General features: G+C 33.1%; 1 protein-coding gene across 3 annotated transcripts in view; it reads right to left on the bottom strand.

Moving 5' to 3' along the window:
- Positions 1-6,155: 6,155 nt before the first annotated feature.
- The window catches only part of LOC138329171 (uncharacterized), a 35,324-nt gene continuing 16,567 nt past the window's right edge, over positions 6,156-24,912 (bottom strand). For all 3 annotated transcript variants that reach the window (XM_069275962.1, XM_069275961.1, XM_069275963.1), the window contains 7 exons: positions 23,969-24,046; positions 17,608-17,672; positions 17,026-17,196; positions 16,379-16,480; positions 15,325-15,446; positions 9,334-11,035; positions 6,156-9,298 (listed from right to left, as the gene is read on the bottom strand). In XM_069275962.1, the coding sequence (XP_069132063.1) occupies positions 10,883-11,035; positions 15,325-15,446; positions 16,379-16,480; positions 17,026-17,196; positions 17,608-17,672; positions 23,969-24,046 (691 nt within the window). In that variant the 3' untranslated portion in view covers positions 6,156-9,298; positions 9,334-10,882. The remainder of the gene's footprint in view (positions 9,299-9,333; positions 11,036-15,324; positions 15,447-16,378; positions 16,481-17,025; positions 17,197-17,607; positions 17,673-23,968; positions 24,047-24,912) is intronic.

Here is a 24,912-nt window from a genome sequence, read left to right as displayed (position 1 = left end):
CATAGGTATCCTAATAATACAACAATTAGTGATAGAATTATGTAAACTTTTTTTATTTTTAAATGAAATATGCTACAATCTTAATTTTATTCAATTAGGGACATTGATTTCGTTACCACAAAGTATTTCAAAACTGCTAAGCATCTTACATATTTCATTTTTTTTTATACTTTATAACCCCTATATATACCAAATTCACGTATAAATCTGACAATATCTATAGTTCACCCAATCTGGGGCCTCCATTTCATTTCTGTGGCAACCTTTCTTTTTTGACAGTGATCCATGTACTCGGCATAGATGTACAAATGTAACCCCTATATACCAATTTTCACTTTATTCTGACATAATTTAAATTTCATGGCACCCAATATTTGCTATTAATTTATTACTATAAACTAATTTTAACTTAAATTGGACTTTAGAACCTTAAAGATGCTCCACCGCTGACAAATGGTATTTTTTCACTATCAAAAACAGCAGCAGACGATTTAATATTTTTCTTCAGTTACAAAAGTTACTTGCTTTACACCATTACAATCGTTGAAAAGCTTGAGCTTCTAATTTTACTTCAAGTTTTAAATATCGAAAATAATTAATCCCGAAAAAGTTCCGTAGCACTATGTCCTTTATAGAATGAAGTACTGATTGAGTATGCACCAAAGGCAAAATTAATTATTTTATATTATATTTAGTGTTAACTAGACATATATATACACGATTAAACACCAATTATTGTTCAAATTATGAATATCATTTATGCTCTGTCGGCGGTGGAGCATCTTTAAACTGGAAATGTATATCTAGGTACCGGTATACATACAAAAAAGTACTGCATTGCTGACTGCGTTCACTATTTTTTAAGTAATCCAAATACTGTTTTCCCGGATTTTAATTTTGAAAATAAGTTACACTTACAGATAGAAAATGTCCTGAGAGTGTTCTAAATGCATGGTAAAATTGTGGTCACCCTGTCACAGGGTGAAATGAGATGACAAAGAGCAAGGCTTCACCAATGTTAACACACCATTCTGAAATATGGTATGCTGACTTTTAAAGTAAAATTGCTAATGCAAGTACAAGAGCTAGCGTGAATAATTCAACATTTGACGATTTTTATAAAGTAGAAAAAACACCATTTGAACAAAAATTTTGCAAAATGGCCCTTGGGGTTGGAAAGTATGCAGTAAATGTTACATCCAGGGCTGAATTATGACAATATACACTAGACTGTTTCATTAATACTCGAGCAATATGCAATTTGGCTAGAATATCACAAGATGACATTAATAATCTTGTAGAAGAAGCTTTGAAGGTCAGTGAAAACATTAATGAAAGTGGATAATATTCATGGTTTTCATACGTATCAAGTATTATCAACGAAAATAATATTACATTTGAGATTAAAAGGGGAAACTTCAGTAGGATTGAGGAACAAGCCAGATTAAAATGGTCATTAGAAAATCTAAACATTGTAGTTTGACATTATCTTCTCAAGCAAAATGCAGCTTTTAGATTATAGTAATAAGCTCTTTCTATACAGTAAACTTAAACAAAACCAGAAAGAGGAATGTTATCTTTCTTTCCAAAATTTTGAATTTCGAAAATTGCTGGCAAAACTTAGGATCAGCTATCACAACCTAGAAATTGAAGCTAGTAGGACAAAAAAGATGCCTCGATCGCCAACACCGGTAATGCATATTTTGCAATCCTCAGGAGTACAATAAATTCTAATGAAAGAAAAACTTCTGTTAATACCAAAAAAGATACCTCGCCAGCACCGGTAATGCATATTTTGTAATCCTCAGGAGTACAATAAATTCCAATGAAAGAAAAACTTCTGTTAATACCAAAAAAGATACCTCGCCAGCACCGGTAATGCATATTTTGTAATCCTCAGGAGTACAATAAATTCCAATGAAAGAAAAACTTATGTTAATACCAAATTAACTATATGTTCAAAGACTTTGAAAATTTAGTAAAGTTATTGTCATCTAATGAAGCACATCATGCAAGCTTTCCTAATTAAGTCTCGCACGAAATTAAAGTATTGTAAGATAACTGTGTATTCTCTATATATTCCGGTAAATATATGCCACTGTGACAAGGGCATGCATATGGAATGAATAAATGTATGTCCTTGTGATAGAACAAAATATTAAAAAAACTATGAGCCGTAAAGTGTGGCATTTTCCCCGCGCCCTGCAGTTGGTATAAAACCCCAAATACATCAAACCTAACAATTACATCAAGGTCAAAGTAACAATTATTCAAGTATAACTTTATCGCAAACCAGTATTGTAAAACTGAAAAAAATCAACAGCAGGTAATAAAAAGAAACTGTAATTTGGTATTTTTGACCGAGTTTCCATAGTAAAAGAAACAAGATCCCAGAGGGATCTCGGCACCCACCAAAGATTGATCTATATCTGACAAATGAAAGAGGGATCTTTTCTCTCCTTTCAAACTTAAACTTCTTTTTTCTGCTTTTCAAACTAAAAACTTCTTTTCTCTGCTTTTCAAACTTTAAAGTATATCAAAATTCAAGACAGCGGCATGGCAGCCATCTTGTTAACCTATCGGTCCTAAAATGCAACATGCACAACTAGGGCCCTAGGGGAATTGCATATGAAATGTGAGAATGAACCCTCCAGTACTTTCTGAGAAATAGCGGTAACAAACCTCAACTATCAAAATCCAAGATGGCTGTCTAGCGACCATCTTGTTTACCAATCTGTCACAAAATCAGTATGGCACTCCTAAGGCTCTAGGGATATCTACATGTGAAATTCGAGACAGATCCCTTCAGTACTTTCTGAGAAATAGCGGTAACAAACATCAACTGCCAAAATCCAAGATGGCTGCCTGGCGGCCATATTGTTTTTTTCCGATCAGTCTCAAAATCAGCATGACACTCGGCGTGCCTAAGGAGAACATATGAAATTTGAGACAGACCCCTTCAGTACACCATTTGATATTTGTTTTGTTTTTTTCATTAATAAACATGTACTAATTACCAGTAACTATATATCAGTTTACCAGTAAAACCTGTAGACAAAAAAAAAACACAATTTATATAATATCTTAAAAATCTATTTTAAAATCTGATCTTGATAGTATACATCATATAAACTTGATTTAAAAAATGTTTACCGTTAAAACAATTATTACATTTGATTATTAAAACAAGAGGTCCATGGGCCTAAACAGTCACCTAGAATGAAACAGATATACAAACACTACAAAGGCCCTTGAAGTCGGTCAGCGATTTTATAGATTTGACTTTTTAATCTATGAGGAGTTTTTGCTTCCATCAAACCTGAGAACAAAGGAGAAGTTTTTTTAAAATTTTATTCATTTTGACCCTATTTTGCCCCGTCCCTCTGGTCTCCCAGGGGGTCAGCAAGGACCGATATGGATGTCAAAATGCTATACATGTATATATCTAAGGCTAATAATTATTATCAAGTTTGACTCATTTCCTATGAAAATTTAGCAAATAATGTTCATTAATGTGTTTTCCCCATATAAACTAAAGTAAACTTGACCCCCTCCCCAGGGGGATATGTGATACCCCGGGGTCATATAATTCACAATATTTTCCATCTATAAAAAGTATTTGATTCTACCATTTCCAGAATTTTAGAAGATTTTTTAAGCTTTAGCCTATTTGACCCCTTTTTGGCCCCTCCCCTCTGCCCCCGGAGGGTCGACCAGGACCAATATGGATATGATGTTAAAATAATATCTCAGGCTAATAATTCTAACCAAGTCTTGACTCATTTCCTATGAAAATTGAGCAAAAAATGCTCATAAATGTGTTTTCCCCATATAAACTATAGTAAACTTGACCCCCTCCCCAGGGGGAAATGAGAGACTCCAGGGTCATATAATTCACATTTTTTGTAAAGGACCTTAAGACCTTTACATCTATGAAAAGTATTTGATTCTACCATTTCCAGAATTTTAGAAGAATTTTGAAGTTTAAGCCTATTTGACCTCTTTTGACCCCTCCCCTAAGGCCCCTGGGGGTCAGTAATGGCTTTAATGGCCATCTCATACTGATAATTCTGACAACATTTGATTAGTTTTCTATAACAAATGACCAAATAATGCTCAAAAATGTGTTTTCTTTATATAAATTAAAGTAAACTTAACCCCCTCCCCAGGGGATAACGAGAGACCCAAGGGTCATATAATTCACAATTTTTGTAAAGGATTTTTAGACCTTTCTATCTATAAAGAGTATTTGATTCTACCACATCTGTGAGTTGAGAAGATTTTTGAAATTTTAGTCAATTTTACCCCTTTTGGCCCTCCCACAGCCCCCTGGGGGAGGGGGGGGGGTAGGGACCATATAATTCACAATTTTGATTGGCCTTATGCCTTAGAAGGTTTTTGCAAAATTTCATTGAATTTGCTTCTGGAGTTTTGGAGAAGAAGTCGAAAATGTAAATTGTTTACAAACACACAACAAACGCATCGTCAGATGTGGGCTATATATTCAAATCGGCTAGCTGTGCATATTGCATTTTGGGACCGATCAGTCAACAAGATGGCTGACTGGCCTCCATCTTGGATTTTGATAGTTGATGTTTGAAAAGCAGAGAAAAGATCCTCGTTTGTAAATGTGGGGTTTCAAAGTCAATTTGTTCTTTGTTCTTATTTGTACCAAGGATTTATATCATATACATCCTTGTTTGTACTTAACAATTCTTTTGAATTTATGAAAATGTAACATTGAATACCTCATGAAATAAACGACAGAAAATTACTTATGTCCCATGACTGTACTTTTTAGCGAAAATGCGAAAAACTGCAAACTATGATTTATTAGCGCAAATATAAATTTGCACTTTTCTGTGGTGCAATACTGGAAATACATTTTACATGTATATGCTGTACATGGATTAGCTCTTCAAAAACAGCACGAAAATAGCTAAATAAACGTACAGCTAAAGAAGTACGTTCACAGTATGTATCCATATTTACACATTGTATGTTTTACTAATTGCTGTTAGTTCTTTAATCATAGATATTAGTATCGCCGATTTTTGGAGATAGTTTAGTGCTAAATTAATTTCAATTTTATAGACTAAATTGGTTTTCTTCTTTAGAATCCCAACCATATAAGATGATGCTACAAATTCGATATGATACATTGTATCTTAAATTTCAGAGAAGTCGTTTATATGAAAATAGTCGCGGTAAAACTCAACTTGGTCCTTCCTACCACTTGAGCTAATAATGTATGAAGTTGTTTTTTTAAGTTTTCAGTATAATGTACATTATTAAATGATGTGTGTCGCAAGCCTCAAGGTTAATGAAAAAGCATTGTAGTGCGATTGATACCATTTCAGGACGTCCTCTCGTGTATGCTATCTCTTGCATAGGTGAAGTTGGTTTTTTTTCTACAAATACAAAACGAGTGCAGTCCAATGCTTACTTTCAGAGAAGTTGTTTTTAAAATATCAAAATATCCAAATTGATCCCTTTGGCCCCTGAAGGGTCAGCCCAACCATTTGTGCAATTTTGAGTCCCAACACCATAAGGAATGCTGCCAGTCAATGGTTAAATTCTGACAAGAATTGAAAATGAAAAAAAAAGTTAATTGCTGACAGACGAGCGGACAGACAACAGAAGCAGTGGTTTTGCATACCTTCGGACCAGGTGAGCTAATAAATGTATGAAGTTTTGTATCAGTAAATTGTACATAAGTACAAGATGTGCACCGCAATCGGTTAATCCTCACGGTTAATTTGAAAATCATTTTAGTGTGGTCGATACATACAGAACAGCTGAAATAGCCTTCACCTTCTTATGTCAGATCATGTACGATTTGTACACGTTTTACACATGTTGGTGAACTAGCCATGTCTGATGGATTGTTGGCTTATTAGACCATTTAGGGATGTCCTTCAGCACGTGTGTATGCAATCTGTTGCATGTTTTGGGAGCCTGCAGTATGTTCATGTGATTCTTTGCAATAGTGGAACTCTCACTATTTGTTATAGTGATGCCTCACTGCCAAAGAGACTAAACAAGCACACCACATCCGGCTACATTATACCAAAAACGACTGTCAAATAAACACAATACATCGTTCAGATTTCAGACTTCTCACTTTGCGAACGAAAAACATCACAAAAGACTAATGTATGTAACTTGTTTTATTTGAAGAGAAGATGTATCATTAACAGTGACAGACATAAAGGGGAGGTCACTTCTATCAATGATGGTAATGAAGGAAATCTGAATAACTGACACACAGTGCCCAAAAGTCTCCGATCATACTACTGTATATATATATGTAGAGTTACCGAATCTCCGTCATACAGCATCGGATCCATTACTGACAAAGTAACATGATATATGTTTAACACAAACAACTCATGTAATGTTTACTTTGAAATGTTTTGTTTCAAGATAAGTAAATCAGATAAATTGTGATGACTTTCTTTAATTTGAGATCATTTAACGCGATAAATTTTTTAGAAATGTGTAGCTTAGTCCTATTACTCTTTATGATAATAAAATCTACAGAACTAGTGTAACATGATTTGTGGTCATTTTAATTAGACCTATCTAGAATTGAATAACCTGATTTTTTTCTTTTTATTATATCCAGCAGTACATAGTGCATGGTTAAAAATTCAACGAGGTGAAATTGGCACAGCATCACATAGTTTGACTAGCACAACAGTGAAAATGATGTATTCCACAACCAAAAAAACTTAATATTTACCATATCCCCCAAAAAATAATAGTAAATAGGTTTTGTCAACATTCTAGCACAATAGTTTAACATAGCATTGCATCTTAGCGCTATGTTGTTTTGAATGTCTTAAGGGACATGCGGGTCTGTGTGAATGCTCTATCAAACAAACTTCAAGTCTTATAAACTCTCAGACCCACCAGGCAGAACCGTGTCTCGGTGAACTCTCTAATCAGAGCTAGCTATGAGATATATCTTGGTGAAGTCTCTCCCATCAGAGTCATGGGCTCACTTGTCCCCAAACTAATATGCATCTACCCATATCTCGGTGAAGTGCCTCTCACCAGAATCAGACTGCTTTGTCATACTGTCTCTATAGAAAGGGGCTTAAATATATATATATATATGTACTGATCATGTCAATGACCTTAACCTCTCAATTGACTCTGGCTAATATGCTTCTGTGAATTCTCCTTCAATACACGCCTCTCACCATAGAATGGGGCACATGAAAACCTTTTTTCATCCCATTCTTATCACAAAAGGCCTGGAGAACACAGGAATGGTTTTGAGCAGATATAACAATATGTAATAGCTAAAATGTTAATGCCTCTTAGCAATTCTGTATTTGTATATTACAGATTTACCTACCCTTGAGAGTAGGTACTGACTGTTATGTTGTTTTTATGAATGAAACATCACATTTTTCACAGAAAATGATGTAATTTTGCAAAAAAAAAAAAAAAAGATATCTAGCCACAAGGGAGGTAACTCTGTAATATGACAGGATATATAATACAGCACCATCGAAGTTTTACATAAACCATACATACATACAGGTCATGGTAAAAAATCATAGTTAGTAAAAGCTTCTAGGTACTTTTGTTTTATCACACAAATATTTTCTCAAGCTCTCTCAGCTGGCTTTCATCTACCAGACAAGTGCAAGCTAATATCTTTTATATCTAAAAGTTTCTTTTTGAAGTTTATGAGATTTTTTTTTTCTTTATTTATTGTACATGATTATAATATTATGGAAACATGTTTCTTCCTACTTTTAAAAAAAATACTTAAATTCCTTATTTTTTATGATAAGAATTTATCTGTGTCAGAGCACACCAATTTTGTGAAAGCACGATAACTTGTTGCTTATATCCATGTTCCAGCCACTGTAGCAAGCTATATTCACAAAACATATACATGTTCATCCTTGATACTCCAGGGGTTCCAATCACTTATGATATCTTCACCCTTGGACTATCTCATAGTAAATCTGAATGTAGCCAAGAGGAAAAAATCTGAACCAACCACAGGCCAGGAAAAATTTCCTTTGAAGACTACAGAGAGAGCAACGCCCAACTTCAAAGCCACACAGTCAACCAGTGTACTGATATAGGCCTCTTATGATGTGCATCAAAGGACTGAACTACCTGTTCTGTTGCCTCCAGATTTATTATAAGATAATCCACCAGGGATGTAGAGAAGTGCATGATCGGAACCCATAGAGCATCGAGGATGGTACATAATATACCTTGCATCTTACATCATGTCACAAAACACAAAATGACGTATATTATTGTAATGTGAAAACAGTAAACTTCACATGCAGGTGCCTCCTAGAATCACATTGGTTTTCTTAATAGCTGGTATGCTACTGTGTAAAATGAAATTTTCGTTGTGAAGAAGTGTTTGTAGTTTCATGGTTACCAAAGAACCACATATGTAATTAAAAAATGGAATTTGTTTGATCTATTTTTGCCACTACACTTTATCGGCTGTAACCATGAATAGGTCAGCCAATGATTTGGTATGACAGCTCCAAACTACAGTAGACACTACACAACATGTTCGTCTACATGTTTGTTTACCTCGTGTTCGTCTTCGTTCGCGTTCGTTTTCGTGTTCGTGTTCGTGTGTCATGAATAGGTCAGCCAATGATTTGGTATGACAGCTCCAAACTACAGTAGACACTACACAAGAATATATCATGTTACACAGTGAACTACCGACACCTAACAGTGTCACAACAGCCCTAGCCTGATTTCAATCTAAACAATCAGTCTTAATTCAGTGTCTCCCTAATTACAATGATTTATCATCCGATTATTAGATCTCATATTTTATGAAGAAAAATAAAAAGAATTTACAAAACATTTTTGTTTCTTGATAATACAGACACTGATTTAAGCTTTAAACATTTAATACAAATGTATGTGTTTGGAGAAATCATTTCATGCGGTACTTTATATTGATATGATAAAACTGTCTATTTATCAAGCAAACAAAACAAAACTACCCTATTGATTTCTTTCATATGTAAACAATCACTAACCAACTAAAACTATGTGATGCATTTTTTAAATCTTAAAATGATAAAAGTCATTATCATTCCATGTTATATGACAGTAAAATCTGATAAATTTTCTGATGAGTTTAGCGAGACATGATAAACTGATAAATAACTGGCCTCAACACGGTGAATGGACTATCAATAGTCTGATGGACACTCACTCACTGCTTGTGACATGCTTCTGTTTTTAATTTTGTTTTAAAATCATTTGAAATAGCAATGCATTCATATACCTCGAATCATTTGAAATAGCAATGCATTCATATACCTCGAGACTATAGTATAATATAAAACTTTTAATATGAACTCATCTTTTCATGATTATTGAAAAAAAAATCTTTGCATGATTTAATTGAAGAATGTGTGGATTTGCATAATTTTGGAACATATTATAGTAATCAAACTACTGGTACTACCATATAGCCAGTTATCTTCTCAGATCAAAATTTTGCTATTTGACCAACAAACGAGAAAATCCAATTTTAGCAGTTTTAAACTTCTGTAATATGGATTTAAGGGTATATATTGTTCAACCATTTCACGGATCAAATTTTCACTATCATATCAATGTCTCACGAAATCGCGAAAATATTTGGCTATACGATATTTTGATACTTGTTTCAGATGAAACATTAGAGACTTCCTATAGGGTTTAACAGTTGAAGACATAAAAGAAGCCACCGGTGAAGTGAACATTTATGCATACACAACTCAAAAATTTCAATTTCATAAAACAACAAATTCAGCACAGATATCCTTATTAATAACAGACATACAACAATTTTAGAGTTTTATTCTTATGAACAAGACTTTCAGACCACTGACCTCAAACACCCATATTAAACTTTCTAAAATCTACACAAAATTGGGTTAAATTTAGGCTCAACTGAGCTAAAAAGATATTGAATGCCAGCGTTAATTAATGTAGTCCAAAATACCTAGTCTAAAATGCCTTCCAATAAAATCATTTCATGATGTACATAGCAAGTTAAATCTCTCTATTAATTCTTTTACAAATATTTTTTCTCTCTAAAACATAATACTACAGTTACACAACAGATTAATAAAATGTAATAATTCTAAGAACTACATGTTTTAATAATCATCTACTGATTCTCACAAACTCTGTGACTATAAATCATTTCTCCGCTGATCCTTGTATGGTCTCACGAACGGACCAATGTGATCAAGGCAGTTTGTCTTTATACTGTTGTCCAACCTCTGACTAAAATTGTAGCATCAAGCCAAAAAAGCTTGTTATAATAAAGCACACAACTTGTACAAATAAAGTACCGGGTAAAGTCTCATCTACACAGGTATCCGTGTGTGAAAACATTTTCATTATGTATAGGAAATGCCCGTTGATGGATTTTTTTTGGTTAGAATGTTTTGATGTTACTACTAGAAGAATAGTGCTAATTAAGTGATATAAAGTAATGTTACATATAATCAAGGTGAACAAATGCCTTCTTTCATCAAGAAAAGGCATGAGAAATCTTTTATGATGTTCATGCACTTTTTTTCTATCTTTTTAGACAAAATATTTCAATGGAAGTTGGTATAAATATAGGTCTTTATCTATTTATCTCACAGATCGCTGCTTTACAGATTTTTTTTTTATGGTTGAACCAAAAATGGAGAAAAAGACCTGTTTTAAAACCATTATCAGTAGCAAGTAAATGAGAACCGTTCACTTAGCTGGGTCAAAACAATGTTTGCATCTGACCCTACTTCCTAGTCACAGTATTTGAGGATAAAATCCATGACTAAAACATCTGTAAGGTGTTTTTGACCAGTCCATACTAAACACGATATCTTCACTTGTCTTTGTTTAGAGTTGGGCGTTTGAAGTCCCCAGTATTAAGTCTTGGACGCGGCCGGTCACCAAAGATGTAGCGTTCATCGTTTGTAATACTTTGGGCGAGAGCCTGCATGGAGGCTGCTATCTGATCAGGATCACTGGGAGTCAGCTATAAATCAGAGAAATCAGTAACTATAATGAATGTAAGCAATGAGGTATCATTTATTTTGGATGTAGTCATATTTGGCTTATTTGGCGTTTGGCGTGAAAGCGCTAAAATTTAACATACCAAAATTCGGCTATGTATGTATAACTATTGATACATCTAAACACTGTTATTAGGTAATACTATGTGAACACATACTCTCGGGTAAATTACTTGATCGCGTTACATAAACATACATTTAAGGTATGTGCTGTCAACCGGTAAAAACTTTACCTATGCAAGTCTTTCTTTTCAGCAAACATGTATATAATTAGATGTGTGACTATTAATCACCTTTATTAAAGACCAGTATTTCGGGGTTGTCTTTATATCGATTAGGCTTCAAAACTAATCATGTCAGATTTTCATTGTTGCGGGATTTATGTCTATAGACAAAGTAAATCAAGGTATGCTCTAAAATTTTAGGGAAATGCCAAAAAACGTATCAAAATTTAACCACCTACTTTGATACAAATACTGTACACCAAATTTTCCTGATGCCAAAATATCCCAATTAACATTATCACAAAATGCTAACATTTAACGGAAAACCTAACTAACATTTAATGGAAAACCTAACTAACATTTAATGGAAAACCTAACTAACATTTAATGGAAAACCTAACTAACATTTAATGGAAAACCTAACTAACATTTAATGGAAAACCTAACTAACATTTAATGGAAAACCTAACTAACATTTACTGGACACGAATCATCAACATCTAGCATTTAATGGAAAACCTAACTAACATTTAATGGAAAACCTAACTAACATTTAATGGAAAACCTAACTAACATTTAATGGAAAACCTAACTAACATTTAATGGAAAACCTAACTAACATTTAATGGAAAACCTAACTAACATAACTAACATTTAATGGAAAACCTAACTAACATTTAATGGAAAACCTAACTAACATTTAATGGAAAACCTAACTAACATTTAATGGAAAACCTAACTAACATTTAATGGAAAACCTAACTAACATTTACTGGAAAAACTGGCTAACATTTACTGGACACGAATCATCAACACCTAACATTTACTGGAAAACCTAACTAACATTTGATGGAAAACCTAACTAACATTTAATGGAAAACCTAACTAACATTTAATGGAAAACCTAACTAACATTTAATGGAAAACCTAACTAACATTTAATGGAAAGCCTAACTAACATTTAATGGAAAGCCTAACTAACATTTAATGGAAAACCTAACTAACATTTAATGGAAAACCTAACTAACATTTAATGGAAAACCTAACTAACATTTAATGGAAAACCTAACTAACATTTAATGGAAAACCTAACTAACATTTACTGGAAAACCTAACTAACATTTACTGGAAAACCTAACTAACATTTACTGGAAAACCTAACTAACATTTAATGGAAAACCTAACTAACATTTAATGGAAAACCTAACTAACATTTACTGGAAAACCTAACTAACATTTACTGGAAAACCTAACTAACATTTACTGGAAAACCTAACTAACATTTACTGGAAAACCTAACTAACATTTAATGGAAAACCTAACTAACATTTACTGGAAAACCTAACTAACATTTAATGGACACGAATCATCAACACCTAACATTTACTGGAAAACCTAACTAACATTTAATGGAAAACCTAACTAACATTTAATGGAAAGCCTAACTAACATTTACTGGACACGAATCATCAACACCTAACATTTACTGGAAAACCTAACTAACATTTAATGGAAAACCTAACTAACATTTATGGAAAACCTAACTAACATTTACTGGAAAACCTAACTAACATTTACTGGACACGAATCATCAACACCTAACATTTAATGGAAAACCTAACTAACATTTAATGGAAAACCTAACTAACATTTACTGGAAAACCTAACTAACATTTAATGGAAAACCCAACTAACATTTAATGGAAAACCTAACTAACATTTAATGGAAAACCTAACTAACATTTAATGGAAAGCCTAACTAACATTTAATGGAAAACCTAACTAACATTTAATGGAAAACCTAACTAACATTTAATGGAAAACCTAACTAACATTTAATGGAAAACCTAACTAACATTTAATGGAAAACCTAACTAACATTTAATGGAAAACCTAACTAACATTTAATGGAAAACCTAACTAACATTTAATGGACACGATCATCAACACCTAACATTTAATGGAAAACCTAACTAACATTTAATGGAAAACCTAACTAACATTTAATGGACACGAATCATCAACACCTAACATTTAATGGAAAACCTAACTAACATTTAATGGAAAACCTAACTAACATTTAATGGAAAACCTAACTAACATTTAATGGAAAACCCAACTAACATTTAATGGAAAACCTAACTAACATTTAATGGAAAACCTAACTAACATTTAATGGAAAACCTAACTAACATTTAATGGAAAACCTAACTAACATTTAATGGAAAACCCAACTAACATTTAATGGAAAACCTAACTAACATTTAATGGAAAACCTAACTAACATTTAATGGAAAACCTAACTAACATTTAATGGAAAACCTAACTAACATTTATGGAAAACCTAACTAACATTTAATGGAAAACCTAACTAACATTTAATGGAAAACCTGACTAACATTTACTGGACACGAATCATCAACATCTAGCATTTAATGGAAAACCTAACTAACATTTAATGGAAAACCTAACTAACATTTAATGGAAAACCTAACTAACATTTAATGGAAAACCTAACTAACATTTAATGGAAAACCTAACTAACATTTAATGGAAAACCTAACTAACATTTAATGGAAAACCTAACTAACATTTAATGGAAAACCTAACTAACATTTACTGGAAAACCTAACTAACATTTAATGGAAAACCTAACTAACATTTAATGGAAAACCTAACTAACATTTAATGGAAAACCTAACTAACATTTAATGGAAAACCTAACTAACATTTAATGGAAAACCTAACTAACATTTAATGGAAAACCTAACTAACATTTAATGGAAAACCTAACTAACATTTAATGGACACGAATCATCAACACCTAACATTTAATGGAAAACCTAACTAACATTTAATGGAAAACCTAACTAACATTTACTGGACACGAATCATCAACATCTAGCATTTAATGGAAAACCTAACTAACATTTAATGGAAAACCTAACTAACATTTAATGGAAAACCTAACTAACATTTAATGGAAAACCTAACTAACATTTAATGGAAAACCTAACTAACATTTAATGGAAAACCTAACTAACATTTAATGGAAAACCTAACTAACATTTAATGGAAAACCTAACTAACATTTACTGGAAAACCTAACTAACATTTAATGGAAAACCTAACTAACATTTAATGGAAAACCTAACTAACATTTAATGGAAAACCTAACTAACATTTACTGGAAAACCTAACTAACATTTAATGGAAAACCTAACTAACATTTAATGGAAAACCTAACTAGCATTTAATGGAAAACCTAACTAACATTTACTGGAAAACCTAACTAACATTTAATGGAAAACCTAACTAACATTTAATGGAAAACCTAACTAACATTTACTGGACACGAATCATCAACATCTAGCATTTAATGGAAAACCTAACTAACATTTAATGGAAAACCTAACTAACATTTAATGGAAAACCTAACTAACATTTAATGGAAAACCTAACTAACATTTAATGGAAAACCTAACTAACATTTAATGGAAAACCTAACTAACATTTATGGAAAACCTAACTAACATTTAATGGAAAACCTAACTAACATTTACTGGAAAACCTAACTAACATTTAATGGAAAACCTAACTAACATTTAATGGAAAACCTAACTAACATTTAATGGAAAACCTAACTAAAATTTAATGGAAAACCTAACTAACATTTAATGGAAAACCTAACTAACATTTACTGGAAAACCTAACTAACATTTACTGGACAAGAATCATCAACACCTAGCATTTAATGGAAAAATAAGAATTCACATTTAATGTAAATCATCTTTAAGAGACAGATGTCTCAGAATATAATTTAAATGTGGGACAGGATGTGATAGGACTGGGTATAGGCCTGAATGGATCAAAACCTGATAGGGCTGACAAAGGTAATATCATATGCCCTTTCTTCCCAATTTTATGACGGAAGTATAAGACTATCATATTCAAAGCTTAACACCTGACACTGAATAAAATACCAGGTATGTATGAATTGTGCTATATTTATCTCTACAAGGATCTACCTTATCTCCATCCGTGGCGCCGTCATCTAGACCAGTTCTATTCCAGATTGGTACAGAAATGGGCATGGAGGAGGAATAGATGGAAGTCTTCATTGGCGTCGTGCTCCTTCTCTCTCTTGGCCCTAATAACAAGGATCAATTAGGATAGTGGATATAACATCTAGTGTAGAATACTAAACAATTATCAGGTTAAGTTCATATTTATCACATAACAGGCCTGTCAGGCCATGTCATATATATTATAAGACATGTGTAATAACACTATTATGACGTCATACCGTGTATATAGATTTAATGTCATTATATATGAAGTCGCATGATTGTCTCCGTAGGCTCGTGGTATATAAAATTGTTGAATTCGTTTGATAAATCTCATCTTACATAGCCACTCATGTAAGATCCTCTATATATCCCATCATTGGGAGACCCACGGTTAATTGCACTACGCTATATGCTGAAATAATAAGTTTGCATCTGACGATAGGATTACATGTAATAAATCAGCCATCTCAATATAAAACTGGTTCTTGAAGGGAAATTTATCAAGTTTACTGGTAGTCATTTTGTAACCCCTCAGTGACCCCTCAGTGATAAGAATACTATTTCAAATAAACACACCTATAGAGTTTCAGCTGTGTAATACAAGCTCTGTTTGGACTTTAAATGGTGATTTTAGAGGCCAAATGTCAAAGAATTAACTAGAAAACTGACAGGAATTTTAATATTTCTCAGATGATAACAATGAGCCTGTTGAGGAAACAAACAAACTATAGAAATAAAAGGAATCCTCAGATAATCTAGGTAAGCATATTCTCTAACATAATCTAGGTAAGCATATTCTCAAACATGATCTAGGTTAGCATATTCTGAAACATAATCTAGGTAAGCATATTCTCAAATTTAATCTAGGTAAGCATATTCTCAAACATAATATAGGTAAGCATATTCTCAAACCTGATCTAGATTAGCATAAACTCAAACATAATCTAGATAAGCATATTCTAAAACATAAAATAGGTTAGCATATTCTCAAACATAATCCTCATCTACTTACTTGCTTCCTCCTCCTCCTCCTCCTCTTCCTCCTCCTCTTCATCTTCAGACGAGTAGAAATCAGCTGGTCCGTCACCTCCATCATCGTCCAACATAAACATACCTAGAAGTATTTTACATTGAATACACTCTAGTATCAATGTACAGGTATTTTACATTACATGTAAATACAATCTAGTATGAATACCTTGAATAAGTAAGTTTGGGGCACCTGTTCATCCTTTTCTCACTAAATAACTTAGGTGTCCTAGACTTAAACTGACCAGAAAACCTGCCAGTAAGTTTTGGGCACCTGTTCATCCTTTTCTCACTAATTAACTTATAATTAGGTGTCCTTGACTTAAACTGACCAGAAAACCTGCCAGTAAGTTTTGGGCACCTGTTCATCCTTTTCTCACTAATTAACTTAGGTGTCCTTGACTTAAACTGACCAGAAAACCTGCCAGTAAGTTTTGGGCACCTGTTCATCCATTTCTCACTAAATAACTTAGGTGTCCTTGACTTAAACTGACCAGAAAACCTGCCAGTAAGTTTGGGGCACCTGTTCATCCTTTTCTCACTAATTAACTTATAATTAGGTGTCCTTGACTTAAACTGACCAGAAAACTATGGAAACTATGACTGACATGTAAGATATAGTCAGCATACCTTCTGAGTCTGGATTCTCCTGGTATTCGCTGATGGAATGGATTTTTGGCACCGGGGTAGACTTTGTCCTGCTGATAGGAAGATGTTTGGAGCCCTGTCCAGCAGGTACAGTAACAGCAGAGGATGAACTCCCAACAGACTTTCTGTCCAGCTTCCTCCCGTCTCCAGATCCTAGTGTATCAGATATCAGGTAATCACAGGTTATTGTATGTGGGGGATAATGATGACATTTCATGTTTCAATTCTGTGTTTGCTTATTACTGTCAGTAACAGAGTTATCTGCCATTGAGGGTAAGTATTGATTATGCCTATTTATTGATTTAATTTGTGTTCATTGTATATGAAATGTTGTGACACTTGTCTCAAAGTTTCAATTTTTGCTCACCAAGGCACACAAAATAAAACACTTTCAAGACTCTATTCATTAAATTCCATATAAAATGAGTACCCATTTAAGATATGTGTCTGCCTCAAAGTGAATGGTTTTCACAGCTTTATCTATTAAACCTTTTCAATAAATTAGTGAAGATAAACTAAAATGTCAATATTTCGACCAGTTTTTAAAATACTTGACCACAATACCTTGATTCCTATTCCCACCAACAGTAGCATCCTTTGTCTGATTCTCAGATGCATTCAGGAGTAAACTGAAACACAAAAGACAAAACAGTAACAAAACAGACATTATATTATATGTATGTAACATCAAGGACATTAACTCTAACACAAAGGACGTTAATGTTACATCAATATCACTGTCAAGGACATTAACTCTAACACAAAGGACGTTAATGTTACATCAATATCACTGTCAAGGTCATTAACTCTAACACAAAGGACGTTAATGTTACATCAATATAACTGTCAAGGTCATTAAAAACTAGGCATTAACAAAGGACGTTAATGTTACATCATATAACTGTCAAGGTCATTAACTCTAACACAAAGGACGTTAATGTTACATCAATATAACTGTCAAGGTCATTAACTCTAACACAAAGGACGTTAATGTTACATCAATATAACTGTCAAGGTCATTAACTCTAACACAAAGGACGTTAATGTTACATCAATATAACTGTCAAGGTCATTAACTCTAACACAAAGACGTTAATGTTACATCAATATAACTGTCAAGGTCATTAACTCTAACACAAAGGACGTTAATGTTACATCAATATAACTGTCAAGGTCATTAACTCTAACACAAAGGACGTTAATGTTACATCAATATAACTGTCAAGGTCATTAACTCTAACACAAAGGACGTTAATGTTACATCAATATAACTGTCAAGGTCATTAACTCTAACACAAAGGACGTTAATGTTACATCAATATAACTGTCAAGGTCATTAACTCTAACACAAAAGGACGTTAATGTTACATCAATATAACTGTCAAGGTCATTAACTCTAACACAAAGGACGTTAATGTTACATCAATATAACTGTCAAGGTCATTAACTCTAACACAAAGGACGTTAATGTTACATCAATATAACTGTCAAGGTCATTAACTCTAACACAAAGGACGTTAATGTTACATCAATATAACTGTCAAGGACATTAACTCTAACACAAAGGACGTTAATGTTACATCAATATAACTGTCAAGGTCATTAACTCTAACACAAAGGACGTTAATGTTACATCAATATAAATGTCAAGGACATTAACTCTAACACAAAGGACGTTAATGTTACATCAATATAACTGTCAAGGACATTAACTCTAACACAAAGGACGTTAATGTTACATCAATATAACTGTCAAGGTCATTAACTCTAACACAAAGGACGTTAATGTTACATCAATATAACTGTCAAGGTCATTAACTCTAACACAAAGGACGTTAATGTTACATCAATATAACTGTCAAGGTCATTAACTCTAACACAAAGGACGTTAATGTTACATCAATATAACTGTCAAGGTCATTAACTCTAACACAAAGGACGTTAATGTTACATCAATATAACTGTCAAGGTCATTAACTCTAACACAAAGGACGTTAATGTTACATCAATATAACTGTCAAGGACATTAACTCTAACACAAAGGACGTTAATGTTACATCAATATAACTGTCAAGGTCATTAACTCTAACACAAAGGACGTTAATGTTACATCAATATAACTGTCAAGGTCATTAACTCTAACACAAAGGACGTTAATGTTACATCAATATAACTGTCAAGGACATTAACTCTAACACAAAGGACGTTAATGTTACATCAATATAACTGTCAAGGTCATTAACTCTAACACAAAGGACGTTAATGTTACATCGATATAACTGTCAAGGTCATTAACTCTAACACAAAGGACGTTAATGTTACATCGATATAACTGTCAAGGTCATTAACTCTAACACAAAGGACGTTAATGTTACATCTTATCAATAACTGTCAAGGTCATTAACTCTAACACAAAGGACGTTAATGTTACATCATATAACTGTCAAGGTCATTAACTCTAACACAAAGGACGTTAATGTTACATCAATATAACTGTCAAGGTCATTAACTCTAACACAAAGGACGTTAATGTTACATCAATATAACTGTCAAGGTCATTAACTCTAACACAAAGGACGTTAATGTTACATCAATATAACTGTCAAGGTCATTAACTCTAACACAAAGGACGTTAATGTTACATCAATATAACTGTCAAGGTCATTAACTCTAACACAAAGGACGTTAATGTTACATCAATATAACTGTCAAGGTCATTAACTCTAACACAAAGGACGTTAATGTTACATCAATATAACTGTCAAGGTCATTAACTCTAACACAAAGGACGTTAATGTTACATCAATATAACTGTCAAGGTCATTAACTCTAACACAAAGGACGTTAATGTTACATCGATATAACTGTCAAGGTCATTAACTCTAACACAAAGGACGTTAATGTTACATCAATATAACTGTCAAGGTCATTAACTCTAACACAAAGGACGTTAATGTTACATCAATATAACTGTCAAGGTCATTAACTCTAACACAAAGGACGTTAATGTTACATCAATATAACTGTCAAGGTCATTAACTCTAACACAAAGGACGTTAATGTTACATCAATATAACTGTCAAGGTCATTAACTCTAACACAAAGGACGTTAATGTTACATCAATATAACTGTCAAGGTCATTAACTCTAACACAAAGGACGTTAATGTTACATCAATATAACTGTCAAGGTCATTAACTCTAACACAAAGGACGTTAATGTTACATCAATATAACTGTCAAGGTCATTAACTCTAACACAAAGGACGTTAATGTTACATCATATAACTGTCAAGGTCATTAACTCTAACACAAAGGACGTTAATGTTACATCATATATAACTGTCAAGGTCATTAACTCTAACACAAAGGACGTTAATGTTACATCAATATAACTGTCAAGGTCATTAACTCTAACACAAAGGACGTTAATGTTACATCAATATAACTGTCAAGGTCATTAACTCTAACACAAAGGACGTTAATGTTACATCAATATAACTGTCAAGGTCATTAACTCTAACACAAAGGACGTTAATGTTACATAATATAACTGTCAAGGTCATTAACTCTAACACAAAGGACGTTAATGTTACATCGATATAACTGTCAAGGTCATTAACTCTAACACAAAGGACGTTAATGTTACATCAATATAACTGTCAAGGTCATTAACTCTAACACAAAGGGACGTTAATGTTACATCAATATAACTGTCAAGGTCATTAACTCTAACACAAAGGACGTTAATGTTACATCGATATAAACTGTCAAGGTCATTAACTCTAACACAAAGGACGTTAATGTTACATCAATATAACTGTCAAGGTCATTAACTCTAACACAAAGGACGTTAATGTTACATCAATATAACTGTCAAGGTCATTAACTCTAACACAAAGGACGTTAATGTTACATCGATATAACTGTCAAGGTCATTAACTCTAACACAAAGGACGTTAATGTTACATCAATATAACTGTCAAGGTCATTAACTCTAACACAAAGGACGTTAATGTTACATCAATATAACTGTCAAGGTCATTAACTCTAACACAAAGGACGTTAATGTTACATCAATATAACTGTCAAGGTCATTAACTCTAACACAAAGGACGTTAATGTTACATCAATATAACTGTCAAGGTCATTAACTCTAACACAAAGGACGTTAATGTTACATCAATATAACTGTCAAGGTCATTAACTCTAACACAAAGGACGTTAATGTTACATCAATATAACTGTCAAGGTCATTAACTCTAACACAAAGGACATAATGTTACATCAATATAACTGTCAAGGTCATTAACTCTAACACAAAGGACGTTAATGTTACATCAATATAACTGTCAAGGTCATTAACTCTAACACAAAGGACGTTAATGTTACATCGATATAACTGTCAAGGACATTAACTCTAACACAAAGGACGTTAATGTTACATCGATATAACTGTCAAGGTCATTAACTCTAACACAAAGGACGTTAATGTTACATCAATATAACTGTCAAGGACATTAACTCTAACACAAAGGACGTTAATGTTACATCAATATAACTGTCAAGGTCATTAACTCTAACACAAAGGACGTTAATGTTACATCAATATAACTGTCAAGGTCATTAACTCTAACACAAAGGACGTTAATGTTACATCAATATAACTGTCAAGGTCATTAACTCTAACACACAAAGGACGTTAATGTTACATCAATATAACTGTCAAGGTCATTAACTCTAACACAAAGGACGTTAATGTTACATCAATATAACTGTCAAGGTCATTAACTCTAACACAAAGGACGTTAATGTTACATCAATATAACTGTCAAGGTCATTAACTCTAACACAAAGGACGTTAATGTTACATCAATATAACTGTCAAGGACATTAACTCTAACACAAAGGACGTTAATGTTACATCAATATAACTGTCAAGGTCATTAACTCTAACACAAAGGACGTTAATGTTACATCAATATAACTGTCAAGGTCATTAACTCTAACACAAAGGACGTTAATGTTACATCAATATAACTGTCAAGGTCATTAACTCTAACACAAAGGACGTTAATGTTACATCAATATAACTGTCAAGGTCATTAACTCTAACACAAAGGACGTTAATGTTACATCAATATAACTGTCAAGGTCATTAACTCTAACACAAAGGACGTTAATGTTACATCAATATAACTGTCAAGGTCATTAACTCTAACACAAAGGACGTTAATGTTACATCAATATAACTGTCAAGGTCATTAACTCTAACACAAAGGACGTTAATGTTACATCAATATAACTGTCAAGGTCATTAACTCTAACACAAAGGACGTTAATGTTACATCAATATAACTGTCAAGGTCATTAACTCTAACACAAAGGACGTTAATGTTACATCAATATAACTGTCAAGGTCATTAACTCTAACACAAAGGACGTTAATGTTACATCAATATAACTGTCAAGGACATTAACTCTAACACACAGGACGTTAATGTTACATCAATATAACTGTCAAGGACATTAACTCTAACACAAAGGACGTTAATGTTACATCAATATAACTGTCAAGGTCATTAACTCTAACACAAAGGACGTTAATGTTACATCAATATAACTGTCAAGGTCATTAACTCTAACACAAAGGATGTTAATGTTACATCAATATAACTGTCAAGGTCATTAACTCTAACACAAAGGACGTTAATGTTACATCAATATAACTGTCAAGGTCATTAACTCTAACACAAAGGACCGTTAATGTTACATCAATATAACTGTCAAGGTCATTAACTCTAACACAAAGGACGTTAATGTTACATATATAACTGTCAAGGACATTAACTCTAACACAAAGGACGTTAATGTTACATCAATATAACTGTCAAGGTCATTAACTCTAACACAAAGGACGTTAATGTTACATCAATATAACTGTCAAGGTCATTAACTCTAACACAAAGGACGTTAATGTTACATCAATATCACTGTCAAGGACATTAACTCTAACACAAAGGACGTTAATGTTACATCAATATAACTGTCAAGGTCATTAACTCTAACACAAAGGACGTTAATGTTACATCAATATAACTGTCAAGGACATTAACTCTAACACAAAGGATGTTAATATTACATCAATATAACTGTCAAGGTCATTAACTCTAACACAAGGACGTTAATGTTACATCAATATAACTGTCAAGGTCATTAACTCTAACACAAAGGATGTTAATATTACATAAATATAACTGTCAAGGTCATTAACTCTAACACAAAGGACGTTAATGTTACATCAATATAACTGTCAAGGTCATTAACTCTAACACAAAGGACGTTAATGTTACATCAATATCACTGTCAAGGACATTAACTCTAACACAGGGACGTTAATGTTACATCAATATAACTGTCAAGGTCATTAACTCTAACACAAAGGACGTTAATGTTACATCAATATAACTGTCAAGGACATTAACTCTAACACAAAGGACGTTAATGTTACATCAATATAACTGTCAAGGTCATTAACTCTAACACACGTTAATGTTACATCAATATCACTGTCAAGGACATTAACTCTAACACACGTTAATGTTACATCAATATAACTGTCAAGGTCATTAACTCTAACACAAAGGACGTTAATGTTACATCAATATCACTGTCAAGGTCATTAACTCTAACACAAAGGACGTTAATGTTACATCAATATAACTGTCAAGGACATTAACTCTAACACAAAGGACGTTAATTTTACATCAATATAACTGTAACACAATTCACATAATTTTACCTTACCTTAAAGATTGATATATCACTTATTCTCTTTTGCTAATTTTTTGTGCTTATATATCAACTCAATTAACAACTTCCTCATATAAACTACAAGGTCAACAAATACATATTTAATATCATACCTGACCATTTTCTTCTTATCATTTCTCACTTTATCCTGTAGTCTCTGAAAACGTTCTCTTTCTTCCTCTTCAAACGTCCTATAGCAACAGAAGACAAGCTATTAAATCCGGCTTGCAACCAGCAACAATAATGCCAAGAAATGTTCTGAATACAGGATCTTTGTTTCTTTTCTGAAGGAATTTAAAGATTTACCTCTATTTTCCCTATTGGGATCCATTCTTTATAAAATTTATACAAACTAGGTTCCCCTTCCCTAAATTATGTTTCTGGACAAATTTGGTTACAGTCCAAGCAGAACTTTATGACTAGTAGCGAATTAAAGGATTAACCTCTATTTCCCCTATTGGGCCCCGCCCCTCCTGCCCCCAGGGGATCAGAGCCAAAATTTACACAAACTCTGTTCCCCTTCACCCAAGGATGTTTCTGGCCAAATTTGGTTATATTCCATGCACAACCTTATGACTAGTAGTGATTTAAAGGATTTACCTCTATTTTCCCTATTGCCAGCCCCTCCTGCTCCCGGGGGTTCAAATTTGTTTACATTCCATGCACAACTCTATGACTAGTAGCGATTTAAAGGATTTACCTCTATTTCCCCTATTGGGACCCGCCACTCCTGCCCCGGGGGGTCAGAGTAAAAATTTATAAAAACTCTGTTCCCCTTCCGCCAAGGATGTTTTTGGCCAAATTTGGTTACATTCCATGCAGAACTGTGACTAGTAGCGATTTAAAGGAAATGTTGACTGATGGGCGGACAATGGACGTCGCGCCATGGTATAAGCTCAAGGTGAGCTAATAATATTAAAGACCCCTCCTCTTAAAGGCCCATAACCTTTCCGGAATAACACCAGAAAATGCATACCGATGATCTAAAATAAGCTTACGACACCAAACATATGCAAGATTGCCTGCGTAATATATGAAAACAGTGGAGAGTCAATTC

Source organism: Argopecten irradians, chromosome 8 (assembly GCF_041381155.1).
Source record: "Argopecten irradians isolate NY chromosome 8, Ai_NY, whole genome shotgun sequence".
NCBI classification, from domain to species: domain Eukaryota; kingdom Metazoa; phylum Mollusca; class Bivalvia; order Pectinida; family Pectinidae; genus Argopecten; species Argopecten irradians.
The sequence above is the reverse complement of the archived record's forward strand: the minus strand, read 5'-3'. Positions and strand labels throughout refer to the sequence as shown.